The following is a 16,308-nucleotide window of genomic DNA, read 5'->3' on the forward strand; positions in this document are numbered from 1 at the left end:
TATATAATAAAATTTTAGAAAACACACATTGTGTGGGCTCATTAGTCAGCACATGTCTCTTAAAAAAGGATGAATATTAGTTTGCAAAATTAGACAACTAACAAATTACAGGTACCCCAGAACAAGAGCTTACAAAAGATGTGTCGATGATAGTGGTGGAGAGCCCTCTTTAGCACATTGGGCCAAAATCTACCACAGGTGTTAGGTTTGGTTGAGGTCTGATGATTGTGAAAGCTTTAGTATATGATTCACATCATTTTCATACTTATTCAGTGAGCCCTTTGTGCCAACAGCTCGGTGTGATTTTCAGTTAGCCTTCCCTCTAAGTAGATCCAAATTAACTTTAAAAAAGTGCCCCTTACAGCAGAACCAAGTCACCAGTTCCCCTCGCTGTTTTCTTTTAATTTGTCACAGTTTTATTCATTGTTGAGTGTGATTCTGAATGTGCAGGTGCCCTCTTGTGCTGTTTATGTGTGAATGCGTATGCCGGTGTGTGTACTCGAGCCAGTGGATCTTTCTTCTGACGCCCCACTCTCGCTTTGGAGCAGAGAACTCTCGCTCGCTGGCTGATGGTGCTGGCAGGAGTCCTGGGGACCAACGGGGGGAAACAATCCCAACAAAGTGGCATGAATTAATGTGACTAATTAACACCACGTTAATTATTTGTAAATTGCATGTTTGGGTACACATTACTTGAGAGACATATGCTGCTTTTCGTGTTCGCCCAAACAAGCGCCAGCTAATCTGTATCTCTGGAGTGCCCTACGACTGAAGACGGGCCAATCAGCACAGTGCAGGAAAAAGAAAACACATGAAGGAGAAGACGAGAGAGAAATAGAGAAGGAGAGGTGAAGAGGAAGGGAAAATAAATAAGATTGGCAAATGTATTTCATCTCATCTGGGCTCCATGAAAGTTTTTCTCGTCTTTTGCGGTTATTTGAAGTTTGTAAAGCTTGTGGTCTGTTGGCGACTGCCTGTTAAAAGATAAATATTAGAGTTTTCAACAGGGGGTTAGAACACGAGGCTAGTAGTGAATGTTGGAGCTCACAGTTTTATCATTCATGTCCCCGTGGGCTTTTCCCTTCATCCTCTGACTAACATATTTTAATTGTTTTTCTTTTCTTAATGTTTTTTTTATTTATGAATTTCTCCTCTACAGGTTGTGTTTCAGCAAAGCTCGTGCAGATTCTTCAGCTGTGACCTTTTGTGTTTATTACGTGAAACAAACAAACATTTATGGGGTCCAGTTTCTCAAAGATTTTTTTCTTATATATATTTAATTCAAATTTGAATGTTGTTTCTTTTGTAACTTTACATAATGTAAGAGTGTTGGATAAAGAAATTGCCTTGATCTGTGGCGATGCTATACCTATGCTATATAATAGTTCTCTTTTTAAATTTTTTATTAAAAAGTTAAAAATGTCAATCAAAATATCTCAAAGCTCACGGTGGTGTCTTTAAAGTAACAGTCTATGAAAATCCAAGAAAATTCTGGCAGTTTATAGTTTGTTGGATATTTATTGAATATATATTTGATATAGAATAGAATAGAATAGAATAGCCTTTATTGTCATTGTACAGAGTACAACGAAATTGGAGTGCCACTCCCTTGGTGCAAGTTTCAATAATAAATATAAATGTAAAATATAAAAAGTACAAAAAAACAATCATAAGTACTCAAACAATAGTATATGATATGCAGTAAAATACAAAAAAAAAGGAACCTGCTTATTTGACCAGTCTCCTCTTCAAGGTCATCTCGTTGTGAATTGCTGCACCAGTCTCTCTGCTATGCCTAGATTGCTCATTGGTTGTCCTGTTTTGTCCTAACCTAGAATTCAGTCCCCCTGGAGTACGAATTTACAGTGCTCACATAGTAGGGCTGGGCCATATCATACAGTTCACGGTAATACCGTTATAATGTTGGGCAACGATAAGAAAATGAAATATCACGATAGGATATGCGTAAAACGCGCATGCGCAGAGCCTTTGTTTTCATACGCACATGGCGGAAAAAGCATGGCGGCGACGGAGAATGAGAAGGGAGAAAGAAACGGATGAACTAGAATTGGTTTGTAAAAATGCTGCAACTTCAGTGGTGTGGAACTGATTTAGCTTTCGTCCATCAGATACACAACAAAGCACTATTTTTGGTAAGCGTGCTAGTGGGCCGTTGTTATTACAGTGTTTTTTGGAAAATACGGCACACTTAAAATCAATCCTTTGATTTTTCTGAAAATCGACAGTGGCCCCTTATAATCCCGTGTACCTTATGTATGAATCCTGGTTGTGTTTACTGACCTCGAAACGATTTTATGTGGTACACAGCGCTCGAAAATCTGTCAAATGTTTTAGTACGACTTTGCTAAGCTACGAACCCGCACCGCTTGATGGATTGTCGGAGCATTACGGCTATCGTAGGCAGGAGCCTCGCGGAGTGATACGTACTGTGCTTCAACATAATATTACCGTATTGTGTGTATAACCTCGTTTTAAGTTTTGTGGATATTATACATGGTTATGCTGAAGATATGTTGGCCAATTTCCACTGGAAATGCCTTTTGGTTAAACTGTCAGCGAGGAATTTGCATTTGCACTGTTAAATTTATATATAACTTTAATGCACATAAAAAACAGCTGCTTGTTTAAGTGAAAATACATTGATGTTTGTTTTGGTTTTTTTTGCACTAATAAAGTTGTGGAGTTGTAAAGTATTTTGTCTAGTGTCAATTATATCGTCAGTTATATCGTTATCGCAAATTTTCAAATGTATATCGTGATAAATATTTTTGGTCATATCGCCCTGCTCTATCACATAGTTTGCTAGAACTCATCTTACACCTAAATTTCGGGCTTCACCACTGCGGTCGTAGCCATTGAAGAGGACATTGAAGTTTGATCCGTCTGATGCAGAATTCAGTGTTTGCACATTTGAGGTTTAGAGTGAAATCACAAATCTGCATATACAAGTAGTCAGAAGGGAACTTCCAGGGACCTATCCAAATGTAGCAGGACTACACAGGAACAGTGGTGGAGAGCAGCTAGATGTTTGATTACTTAATGAAAAAAAAGTGAGTAAAAAGGCATAAATGAACATTATATCTGATTTCATGCCTGTTACCAAACTTGTGTTTGAGATGGAGAACAACACAAGTACATAAAAACATAGTAGATTAAAGGAAACTCTGTGAACTACAAAAAGGACCTGACATGTCCTTTTACGATGTCCTTGAAAGCACCCTCAAGCTCAACAATTAGGCCTGTTGACGTACAGCAGCTCGGCTAAAGTGTTTGCCTACAATGTAAATATTGAGTAAGGGAGGCTAGAAAATATTTGAGCCTCAGTCTAGAACCTGTCTGAGGAGAAACACAAGACTGTTGTGCTTGAAATGATCCAAGACTTGCTAGCATGGCTACCATTACATGCTTATCTATCACTCTGTCACTCCAGGCTATGCACGGTGGTTTTTATTAGGACAGTTTTGGTTGAGAAGACGCAACCAAAACTCCTGCATGGTTTGGTGGGGTGTGCAAGAAGCAGATCTGCGTATCACCTGAGCACCCCCCCACCCCCCAACTCCCCCAGCCCTCTGTCTATTTCTCTGTCTCACCCTGTCTTGCTGCCTATCCTTCCTATTACCCCTCAGTGGGTCTTCTTTTCCTCATTGACAAGCACTTATTTTTTCATCTTCCCTCCTAGTTTCTTCTCCCTCTCGCTCTCTCTCTCTCTCTCTCTGTCTCTCTCTCTCTTTCATCCCTTGCTCATTTTCTGTCCCAATCCTTCTACCCAACGCACCCCTCCCACCCCCACCCTACACACCCCCTCTACCCTTCTCCCCCTCGTCTCCTCAGAGCTCCTCCGCATTAGCAGTCAGCTCCACTCCTAGACGTACTTTGTTTTTCAACCGTGGTAGAGACCGAGTGAGGGAGCGAGCGAGATACAGGGAGAGAGAGAGGAGTGAGAGAGGGTGCAGTGCGAGTGATAGAAAGAGAGAGAGCGAGAGAGCATCATTTACACAGTCATCCACACCGAGCGGACCCAGCAGCTCGCTCTCCCTCCCTCCTCTTCCCTCAGCCACTGCTCACGATGCCAAACATTTTATGTGTTATTTAGTCATGCCTGACTTTATCGAATTTGAAAAACATGCCAGTCACGGGTACACCCTCCCCCTGTCTCCTCCCCCCTTCTGCACCCCCCCACCCACATACACACACCCAACCGCCGACATCATCCCCATCGCCCTCTCTTTCTCCGTCTCTCGTTTTAGACTCCACCATCCAGGTCTGACCTCAAGAGCCTCCTGAGCCACTGTCTTTAGGGACATTTCACTTCTAAATGAAGTTTTATTCCCAGGCTTCACCTCCCCTCCTCCTACCCCACACCCCCACCTCCTCCTGACCACCCACCCGCCCTGGGGGAAGGAGAGAAAGAGCATAATTCTAGCCAACAGAGTGTTGACTCTAAGATGGATTATTTCTGCTTGAAATCAGAGGCCATGTGCTGCTGGATAATGTGGCTGTCCCGATTTTTTTTTTCCTCCAGTGTTCTAATGATGGAGATTTGACGGGCAGGAAAATGCGGAGGAACAGAGAGACTTGTTCCACTAGGCAAGGAACGAGAGGCTGAAGAAAATCCCAACATGCCTGCTTTTTATAATCCCAAAGTCAGGATTTATGTGTGTTTTGGATTTTTTTGTTATTTAACAGTCCTGCATAGCTTAGCTGGTAGAGCAGGTCACTAACACTTCCCAGGATTAGAGAGCTGAAACCAATGATGCTAGAAAGAAAACAAAATAAAAGAGTATGGATTTATGCATTAAGGTCTGATTTAGTTATTTTTTTAATCTAACATATCTCATCAGAAGAACCCATGCACCCTTAAATGCAGGTGCTTATTTGCACAGATTTACATCTAGAAGTTATATATGACATGCCCATCTCAAAACTACAACTTAGGAGTGCCAGAAGTTGGATGTTTCAGTCATTTATCCATTACTGTAAGCTAGAAAGAGTGGACTTCTCCTTGCTTTTGGAAAATACATTAACAGTTGGTACTTTATTAGGACTTGTTACAGTAATCTCACTTAAGCTCAGCTTCACTGCATCCTCTGCATCCTCTTGAACGCAAATACAATATGTGGGTGTATTTTTCCACAACCAAATCATGCTCATTTTTTCAAATTAGCCTCCCTTCACTGCAATCTTTCCATGTACCCCCTGGTAACTCCAAAAGTGGTCCCCTGGGTACAAGTACTCCTGGTTGGGAATCACTAATTTAGGCAGCATTTGGGCCAACATACAGCCCTACTTTAAACAACATAGCCTCATCTTTCATTTCAATGAGGCCATTCCAATGACGCAGCGGGATGCAAGTACAGAAGGCTCCAGCAAAATAACAATAGTCGTCCAGTGAAGCCGTGGAAGTGGAAGTTGTTTCAAATTCAGCTGAATAAAGTGCAGCACCATTTAGCAAGATGTTGCTAATGTTAGATTACTTGCAGATTGTAAGTAATATTTCTACTGTTAATCTGGTGATTATTGCCACAAAAACTACAGTGGAAATAATATCCTCTGACAAATTCTCAAGTTAGAAACCAGTAATGGATTTTTCATAATTTCTTTTGTTGTTGTTTTTTTCTATATTTGAACATTTAGCAAGCACAACATCTGCAGCTGCCTTTAGTAAATGCTATCTTATTTGTTGAAAGTCTGATGGAAGTTAACGTGGCTGATATTAAAACATTTAAAAGCATATTTAAAGTATGTCATGCAAACTGGATCTCTGGGATATTGTTTTATTGTCTTACTAGCATGTGTAATTTTTTCTATCAGGGCTGTTTTCAGAAGCCCACTAAAACTACTTTGTCTTCAATATATGCCATAGCTGTCTTTGTCCATGAGGGGAAACTGTATTGTACTCTAAACAGTATAACTATTTAGCCTTTACCTGATGGGCTACAGTACAAGTACAAGTGGCACATGAAGAAAAATTCACAAAAATATTAAGGAAAAGAAAATCCAAAAGGGACATGAATATTTGGACAAAGCACCTCAAGTGCAGTTGTTAGTTCAGGACTGGTTGCTGGTTCAGATTCCCTGTGCATTTGAGTGGATGAGAATCACTTTCCCCTCCAGTAACTACTGGCTGTGCCCTTGAGCAAGTCAAGTTGCTCAAGTGGAACTGCATGGCGATGTTTGGATTAAGCCAGTGGTTGCAGAGCTGCTCTCAGGTGTGTATGTGTACATACGTTTGAAGGAGGGCAGTGCTGAAACTAAGTAGCAGTGTTCAACAGAAAATCTATAACTAGAAAAATAAGAGAAAGAAAAGCAGGCTCTTTAAGAGGGAATGTGTTGCCAAGATGTGGTTTTGAAGATGGTGTGAGTCGTTCAGCAGATTGCGTCTACACAGCTGCTCAAGAAGTAACTGAAACTGTAATATTGAGCTCTGCAGTTACAAGACGAGGCTGTAATTTTTATCCCAAGTGAAAGTAAAGGCTGTTAGATGCAACTGTTCTTTGCTGGTGGTATACAGAATATCTGATCTGCATATCAAGTTGTCCACTAAAGACAGTCTTGCTTTATTTTTTTTTAAAGTAAATTCCATTTATTAATATCTCTTGGAAGATTATTTCTTCCAAGTGCTAAAATAAAGCTGTTTTTCCACATCCTGCAAAGTATCCATCCTAAGAAATTGTGACTGTAATTGTGCTTTTCTTAGAACTAAAAGACTAGTTTATTAAAGATTACTGGATCAACAAAAAATTTAATTAATCTGTTTTAGTTTTGATTTAGAATTCCCACATTATTAAGTTGCTCTACTTTGTCAAATTGTAAATATTAACTACTTTGATTTTCTGTGATGTTAAAATTGATGCCTTTGAGTTTGCCATTTTTGAAATGGAGATTTTGAATTGGTGAAATTGTGAAGATTGTTTTGAATGTTGAGTCAAGACTTTCTCATAATTATTAAACACTGATACGAGAAGGAGAACCCATTTTTTTTAAACCCTGACTTATTGCAGTGCATTTTGATGGAAACGGACCTGTAGCAGGATTTTAGGTTCTTAGTGGGGAGGTGGAGTGGGATTTTTCCTGATGTTGAAGAGGTAGAAGTTCTGAGACAAAAGAAAGTCTAAGCTGCAGAAGTTTTGGTGTGAATGTGTTTCTGATAAGAATGGTTTGTTTTGCCAAAGATGCTCCTGTGAAATTAAAGTTTATTACATTCAAATAAACTAAGATTATGCGATTAACAAATTATAGGTAATATTTCCACAATCAAGAGTTAAAACATAGAAGTAATTGCTTTTTATTGCATGATTCCAAACTATAAAATTCATCCAAGTATTGAAGAATCTGTATCTTGCATGTTTTCACAGTGCATGTGTAATGCAATGGGAAATGTAAGCCTCATGCACTGTATTATCCAGTCTTCTCCTTGAAGCCAGCTAACACAGAGGAGATAGAAACCAGACAAAGCCTGAGGGCTATAAAACACTGAAGACACTTTCTCCCTCCGTGACTCCTCCTCCAGTTTTCATCATGCAGCCTGTTCATTGTCTCTTTAGGCTTCTGTGGAAAGTTTGCACCGCAGAAGTTGTCCATCTTAATAATTCAGTTTAATACCAAACTAAGTCATGGAAGCTTATTATTCTGAAAAGTCTGTGAAACTCTTGAGCAGTATCACTCATATGAGGAATATTCAAAACTCAGTGTATTATATAAAGTGCTGTACTCGGAAGAGGTGAACTGAAAATGTATGGTGTTGTCTGCTGTTTGAAGATAGTCTTCAGTGTTCGGATTGCTGGAAGTATTGAACTGACCACAATGCACTGGAAGATTTATTTGACACTTGCTTAAAGGAAAGATCAGAGTCGATCAATCAATCAGACTCCATCGAGGAGTGAAGGATTCTGATATTGTTTCGAAAGAGAATAGAAGTCTGTCCAGTCCAGAAGCAGTGAATCGTTACATCTCAGGACAATCAATAATTTGTGTTAAACTATATACTATATGTCCTATCTCGATTCCTAGCTGATGTTCAATCGCATATATTTAAGAGTGCATACACTACAGAACTGCTAAAATATTGAAAATCATTTGTGTAGGATTATTGTTCAAGTGCCGTTCAGCTACAGCGAGACTGCATATAAACTAATGCATGCTCTGTTTGGATGCATTTTTAGTGCATGTTTAATGAACCTATTTCCTTTTTGTGTCAAAAGACAGAAAGTATAATTTTGGAAAAAAAAATTTATGAACTAGATAAGACAAATAACACCAAACCATCAACCAATAAGAATTTTAAATATATAATATAAGTAAATGCTTTCTTCTTATCAAAGACAAAAGTAATCCGAGAAGGTTTGGGATAGTTCTGCTTTTACAGAGCTGGTCACAATTCCTGATAATCAATTAATCGTGTTGACCAGCAGCACCTGTCTGCTACTAATTCCTACGGAAGCTGTAAGGTTGTCCGTAGTTTTGCACAGAACTTTGTGATAAAAAGAAAATTTCTTTATCACATTTCAGCCCAGTAACAAGTAATGTAACCAGTGTCTTCTATCTGTACCTTATATTTATCTTTAAATAAGTACAAACATATATCTTTAGTAGCTTGGTCCCACAAAAATACACTCATATTGTTAATAAGTAAAGTTATGACTGTGTAGCCACATCAGACACCACCTCCATTGTCAAGTTTGCTGACGACACTGCTGTTGTGGGCCTGATCTCCGACAACATCGAGACGGCCTACCTGGAGGAGATTAGGAACCTGGAGACCTGGTGCCAGGAGAATAACCTCCTCCTAAACATCAGCAAGACTAAGGAGCTGATCGTGGACTTCACTACAAAGCAGGCGAGGAATTACAAACCCCTCATCATCAGTGGCACGCCAGTGGAGAGAGTGGACAGTTTCCGATACCTGGGTGTCCACATCACTCAGGACCTGTCATGGTCCTGTCACATCAACACTCTGGTTAAGAAAGCCCGTCAGCGTCTCTTCTTCCTCAGAAGACTTAGAGACTTCCATCTGAAGGTGCTCAAGAACTTCTACTCCTGCACCATCGAGAGCGTCCTGACGGCAAACATCTGCACCTGGTTTGGGAACAGCACCAAGCAGGACAGACGAGATCTGCAAAGGGTGGTGCGCTCAGCCGAACGCATCATTCAATCAGAGCTCCCTGACCTGCTGTCCATCTACACCAAGTCCAAAGCTAGGAAGATTATGATGGATCTCTCCCATCCCAACAATGGACTCTTCTCACTGTTGAGGTCTGGGAAGCGCTTCCGCTCCCTTAAGGCCAAAACAGAGAGAATGAGGAGGAGCTTCTTCCCTCAGGCTATTCGGGGCCTGAACCAGGTGTAGGACTGGACTCTCCCAAACACGTCACTATAAGACTGGACTCTCACACACGTCACCACACATTTCCTATAATCCATAATTCCTATAATTTATAATCCTTATCTTTATAATCTCTTCTGCTATTTGCACATTCTTTACTGTAAATTCCTAAGTTAATTTGTAAATTTTTGTAGTAAACTGTAAATTGTAAATATTGTAAAACTTTTCTTCTGTCATTTAATGGTCGGGTATTGTACAGCTACAAGCATTTCACCCCCATGTCATACTGTGTATGGTTGTGTGTGTGTGTGTGACAAATAAAATTTGAATTTGAATTTGAAGTTATCTCACAGTCTGATCACACCTTCTTTGCTGGTGTATGAGTATTTATAGCATTCAGAGCGGTGATATCAGATAGTATCAAATTAAAACAAAGCAACAAAGCAAAGGTTTTGGGTGATTGCTTGGGTTTACGCATGTGATATCCAAGAGGTTTGCATTCTTTTGTGAAATTATAAAATGGTTTTGAAGGAATCCATGCTCATAGTCATCAAATTAAAAGAACAGTTGTCAGTTTTCCCACTTTCTCTCTGAAAATGAGTTAAGAAAATTGATACCGCTGTACATGTGTTCAGCCAGGAGTTGATTAGATTACCTTATTGTGAGGTTTGAAGAAAAGCAAACCATCCAAGCTGGCTCTGTTCAAAGTTCGAACATAGTGCCTGGTGGATTGACCCGAATGCCGAGTGGTTGGGGTTCATACAGCAACCCTCCATATGCTCTGAGCACTGGATCCAGTTTGACTGTCAGTCTGGCACCATGTGCTGCATGTTCTTTTCCTGCACTCTCTCCTACATTTTTTGTCTCCATCCCCAGTTTTCCTGCCAAAGTAAAAGCAAAGATGTCCCCAAAACCAATGCTTAATGCCCATCTAAAGTTTATTAATTGATAGACTGTATCTGATTTGTTTAATCTGTATGCAAACACAAGTGTGTAGATAAAACGTTAACCTAATTTGTGGTTTAAGAGCTTTTGAACTTTGCACACAGCCAGGATTCTTGCTTCCTGCTGGTTCAAGTATTTATGCTAAGTTAAGCTAATTGTCTCACCGCTCCAGCTCAGTAACTGACAGATTTAAGAGTAGCATCAATCTTCTCATCTACCTCATGGCAAGAAACAAACAAGCTAATTATCCCTTTTTAGAAAAGGGAGTGGTTCTGGTAGTATCTATACAGAAGCTGTTGTATAATGCATATACATTGAAACTAGCAGCAGAAAAGTCATATAATGTATAGCCTGTACATTATATGCTGCATACAGTATAAGAGTAGGAGTCTATAAATTATGCAGTTGCAAGTATAGACAGAGTGAAGGTAGCAATAGCATTATAGTCTACAGTAATAGCTGTATATTTTTCCCTATCTCCACCACTCAGCATTTCATATTTGGGCTCTGACTGTATTTTTCAGCTCTGTCCTCTCTTTTGTTTCCTCGCAGCAATCGGCCGGACGTTGATCCCCCGTTATTTCAGCACAGTCTTTGAGGGAGGGGTCACTGAGCTCCACTACATCCTTAAACACTCCAAGGAGTCGTTCCACAACTCCTGCATTACCCTGGATTGTGATCAGTGCACCATGGTCACCCAGCACGGGAAACCAATGTTTACAAAGGTAACACCTGACCCCTGAGCTTCTCCCAACATGAATAATTGATCACAGGCTATGATAATGGCCCAGGCGAGCCACTTAACTGGTTAAAGATCAAATTCATTTACACCCTTTGAGTCTTTTTTTCCCCCTTTATCCACTTTCATGTTGTACATGGGTTTTGAAGTCACATCTGGGGGCTTTACTGTTTATGCTGTGGAATTAATTATATGATGAATTTATGGGTTATCCACTTAGTTTGCATAGATTTCAAGTGTTCATCTCTGATATCTGTGGGAAAAATATTAAAGATTGTGAGACATTTTAGTTACAGTAACTTGAAATTGAAGTAACTTAATATGCTTGTCCTTGTTTTCTGTCATATGGCAACTGGCAGAATGGTTGATGCCCAAATTCAACATGATAAAAGTGTCAAGTCATGAAGTAATTATATTTGCAGGTACCATCAATTCTGTGAGGTAGAAACTGCTCTAAACACTCCAATACTCTAAAGATATCAACAGTTTTTTTTCTACTCTTGTTTTCATACATTGACTAGAAAAGTGGATATCCTAATGTGGTCATCTCAGGCAGACATATCTGCTGTTCATATGTTTTGCTTATGAGGTGCAACTGAGGAAATTTGGTCTAAAAGAAAGGTGCCCTTAAAAGGAGACGAATTAAAACAGCTTTTTTTAGATGGTGGGTGAGCAGAGCCGCACCAAGGGCCAGTCTGAGTGAGTCAGCAAATTATTTTCACTATCAGTCAGTCGATTCGTAGCTTTTTTTCTTTTTCTTTAATTTTTTAGAGGAATCCTGCAGTTGTGTCCTGTTTTAGTGGATATGTGCTTAGATGTGAATATCAAATCTTACACATTCATTACTCAAAAGTGCAGCTTTAATAATATGACATATTTTATACCTGTCTAAACATGCACCTTACATGAATTTTCTTAGGCCAGATATCTCCAAGCTACTGTAAATATCAAATATGCTCATATTTACTCTTTTCACTTCTAGACCTCAAAATCTACTGGTATTGCTCATATTAATGCTGGATTCCTAATCCTCCAGATGCTCCGAAGATATTGCTAGGGGGACATGAATAAGACTTTTGAAGAGTAAAGTTTAGTTCGCAGTAACAGGAAACACAAATTGCACAGGTGAAATAATCCCAAACTGACACCAAGGTCTTCTGAAAGCACTAAAGATGAGCTCATCTGCTTTTGTCTTGTGGGAGAGAAATCCCTTGTGAGCTGGAGTGAATATCTGCTTCACCACAGTCTGATCTAGATGGCTCGCTGACTCTTAGTGTTCTTCTGCTGACTGTCTAAATGAATCTGAGGCCAGATAGCTTGTCAGCGCAGAGCAGCCGAGCTAAAGGGATTCCATGTTCCCTGTACCATGAACCCTGAGCTGAAGCACCAGACCGGATTGTTCTGACATTAAACAGCTATACGCCCTCTTGTTTTCAGGACTTGACAGCATACACTCACTCGTGGGTGTGTGTGTCAGTGTGTGTATTGTGCAGAGCGCAAAATTAAGCTTTGTGATCTGCCAGAGGCTGTTAGGCTAAAGGGTGAATTAAGCAAATTATTTTCTAAAAAGAAATAAACATAATCTGCCAATGGGCATAGATTTCTTTTAGCTTTAAGAACAAGTAGACTTCACAATTTCACAGACTTTATTGGCTTTGGGTAATCTTTTTCCTAATAATAAGGCATTGATTTATCTTTTGATGTTTTGCATTTAGCTGTTAAGTTGAATTGAGAAAACCCTTCAAATAGTTTGACATGGATTTTCTTTAATGCTAAGTGACATACAATAGTATTATGTCATTTCAATTTCAAGTAGTTTCAACTTTTGCATAAATGTATAACCTATAGAAACTGCTTTGATAGTATCCTGTCAGTTTGATTGAGCAAGATAATTTGCCAGGGCTCTCTGAAAGTTGACTGAGCGTCAGGAATAAACTAATATGATCACATTTATGATTCTACATTATGATATTATTTACACAAAAACATTTAATAACATTGAATGCTCTGTTAGAAACATTTTTTTTTAAGTTGATTGAACTGCTTTTAGTTTTACTAACATCCACTTCCACCTTCCCTTTCTCACTTGTAAAGAGAAATTACTGAACATTAGCAAATATACAGATTTTCATATCACTGAACTACTGGGGTTCTTCACTAACAAACAGGTGGTTAGCTAGCAGCCCAAATCACATGGGATTGGATAAATAATGTATTTTTCCAATAAGCCATCAGACATATTTTGGTCTATATTCAGATTGCTGACAGTTGTGGCCTAAAAGCTGATTTTTTGGCTCATTTTGACTCAGATCTGTTTTTCCTGACAGTGCAAATAACACAATGACAGTGATGTTTTGATTTGGCCCACTTTCATATGCAATCCTTAAGCCAGGTGTACACTACAATTTTGGGCTGGCTCAGTCAAAAGCTGATGGATGTGAAAGAATCATAATTTTATCTTTGGTAGTGTCTCCAAAGCAATGCTCCTGCATCACGGAGAGAAAGAAGTTCAAAGTTGGCTGTTTTAACAGTCTTGTGACTAAAAAAATCCTAAACTCTGACAGTGCCAGAAATGAACACCTCATAGCGTGACTGCTGCCAAGTCCTGCGTCTACTAACCAACCAGGAAGAATCTAGTACGATATGGATATGATGCACTGGCCAACTTCCCAAGGCACTTGGGAAGAAAAAAAGAAAAGAAAAAAACCAAAACAGAACAAACCCATATTAAATAAATGGCAGTACAATGGAGAAAATAAAATGTTTGGACTCGAACAAAGAAGAAACTCTAGTTGAGTTGTGGCAGCAGCAGCCTTGTTTGTATGATGTGTTCTCCAGCTGTTATCGTGACTGCAACAATAAGGATGTAGCCTGGAAACAAATAGCCGAGAAATAACAGATGCGCGTGTTGGCTATCATTCAGTACTTATTATCATCATAGAGTCTGCATACATCAAACTTGACGTCCTGCACGAGTAGATCCATGTTGCACTGTGCGGTTTGCAGTGAACTGACAAGATTGCTGCAACCCCACAGTCTGTACGCACCCAAATCAGGTACAATCTTTCTTTTTTCTTTTTTTGCAGTGCGACCTCACGGTGAACTGACAAATCAGAATTCACTTGACTTTCACATCACTCCACCATCCTGCAGAAAGACTCTTGTGGGGTGTCGCTGGCAGATGTAGTTTGATGTAACCAAGGCATGCCTCATTTTTTGATTACACTTGTTTCACTGAGGCCATCGCAGTCCCACCAGTACTGGCTCTATCTGCGCTTCAACATATACCTCAAGTAAAGTAAACCAGCAGCCACTGCGCCATAAAAAGCAATAATTTAAAAAACCGTGGATAGTCTCATTGCTGACAGCTAGGGGTGGGAGATAGAAACAATATACAATAGAAACTATATAAATTTGGTCAACAATAGAGATTTTGACTATACCGCTTCATGATGTCATCAAGCTGCGCCTGTTTTGGTCGAAAGCATCGCAGTGGCTACAACAATTATCATCTGCAAATTATGCAGACAGTCATAGCAAAGAGATGAAGCACTTTTGAAATATGGGGAAAGCCAAAAACTGCTCTTCCTCCACTTCCGTAACATTGATACATTAATGTTGAATTCTCTCGGCAGCTGCTCTATGTTGCAGTGTATTAATAACTAACCTTGTGTTGTGGATGAATGATCTCGGTTGTTCTCCTGACTGACGTTTGCCCCGTGTATAGCATCCTGCTATGCGATTGCATTTGTCCCTGACCACCAGAATCCCTCACGTTAACTTTTATCGAGTGGTGCTAATGTTATGCTAACATAGCTGTGTTGCTAGCAATCATGTAGCACAACATTATATACCAGATAGTCCAACTTCAGTAACCCTGCAAACGCCACTGCTGTTTAGTTTTCTGTCTTCATTTATGTTGGAAGTGGTAGCAGATCTGTACGTTTTACTTAGTTTCAAAAATCTCTCAGTCAGAACATGGTATGTCATGTTTAGGTGGAAACTAGCGAGCTAACTTCCTGTTAACTTCTAACTCCGTTAAATTTAATAACTTCTGTTTTCATGGATGCCTGGATGTTAAATGTAATTGTTACACCTGGTACAGTAGCAACACTGATGATTTTATTAAAAATTAAAGAATTTAGACCGTTCTTAACTCTCAGTGTTCGTTTGACTTTGGGACCTTTTTGGACTGCTCTGACAATCCATCAAGCAGTGCGGCTTACCAAAGTTGTACTAAAACATTTTTTAACAGATTTCTGCACGCCAAAATGTTTTTGAGATTTTGAGAAAATTAAAGGATTTTAAGTGTGCTTTATAGTGTGGAAAATATGTTATACAGAAGAAAAGAATATATCGCAATATATATCGTTACCGCACATGCTTCAAATTATATCGCGATATGAATTTTAGGCCATATCGCCCAGCCCTACTGACAGCTGCTCACATCTACAGCACATCATTTTATAAATAAAACTTTAATGATAGGATCAAGTTATTAAGCATACTAGTGTTTTGCAGGAAGAAAGGGGCCAAAAAAAACACATGTCCTATCTATAAAAAAAGTTATGTTTGCATAGGTAGAGTGTATAAACATTGCATGAAGAAACCTGGTTTAATTGGTTGTGTGTTATGTTGGAGTACATTAACATGCAAGACTGCCTGCATTTAAGTTTGTAGCGAGGGGGCACATGAGCCCAGTGTTTCAGTCAATTTTGTATTCATGTAGGGGTTAGTGGCTGAGTGGAGGTTGGGTGTAGGTTGAGGGGGTCTCTTTGTGTTATCATATTAGTAAATGAGTAAACAATCCCAGTAACACATACAGGAAATATCTTTTAATGTTTTTCTGCAGTTCTGTAAACAAGTCTTTTCAAAAAGAATAACACCAACAACACCCCCCCACCCCACCCAAAAACAAAAAAACAAACCCTAATATATTACAAGTGTCCAATATTAACCATACAGAACGGGAACAGAACTGCCCCGGCCCGGTCAACAAAAAGCTAAATTTGATGCTTGCAGCGCTGCTCTCTTTTCATCTTCACCTAAATTGGATGAGAAGAATTAATTCATTAGAAAAAAAATTCCAATAACTGAGCGTGTTCTCCCTGAGCTCCCAGCAGCAGCAGCAGCGAGCCTGCAGCTCTGGAGGCCCGAATCTCAATCAGCTCTGCCTCGCCTCGCTTTCCTCTACCACAACCACCCTCCTCCCCACCATCCCTCTCCACCCTCCTCCTCCCCCCCGTCTCTCATCCTCCTCCCTGGCTTGCTGGCTCGCTCA

At 39.6% G+C, this 16,308-nt stretch overlaps 1 protein-coding gene across 5 annotated transcripts in view; it reads left to right on the forward strand.

Annotated features, from left to right (window-relative positions):
* Positions 1 to 16,308, forward strand: part of ldb2a (LIM domain binding 2a) — a 105,429-nt gene that overhangs the window by 55,926 nt on the left and 33,195 nt on the right. For all 5 annotated transcript variants that reach the window (XM_005726506.1, XM_005726508.1, XM_005726507.1 and 2 more), the window contains exon 3: positions 10,841 to 11,013. In XM_005726506.1, coding sequence (XP_005726563.1) covers positions 10,841 to 11,013 — 173 coding nt within the window. The remainder of the gene's footprint in view (positions 1 to 10,840; positions 11,014 to 16,308) is intronic.

The sequence above is a fragment of the Pundamilia nyererei genome, unplaced genomic scaffold (genome assembly GCF_000239375.1).
Source record: "Pundamilia nyererei isolate P.nyererei 1_Seehausen unplaced genomic scaffold, PunNye1.0 scaffold00020, whole genome shotgun sequence".
Classification (NCBI taxonomy): domain Eukaryota; kingdom Metazoa; phylum Chordata; class Actinopteri; order Cichliformes; family Cichlidae; genus Pundamilia; species Pundamilia nyererei.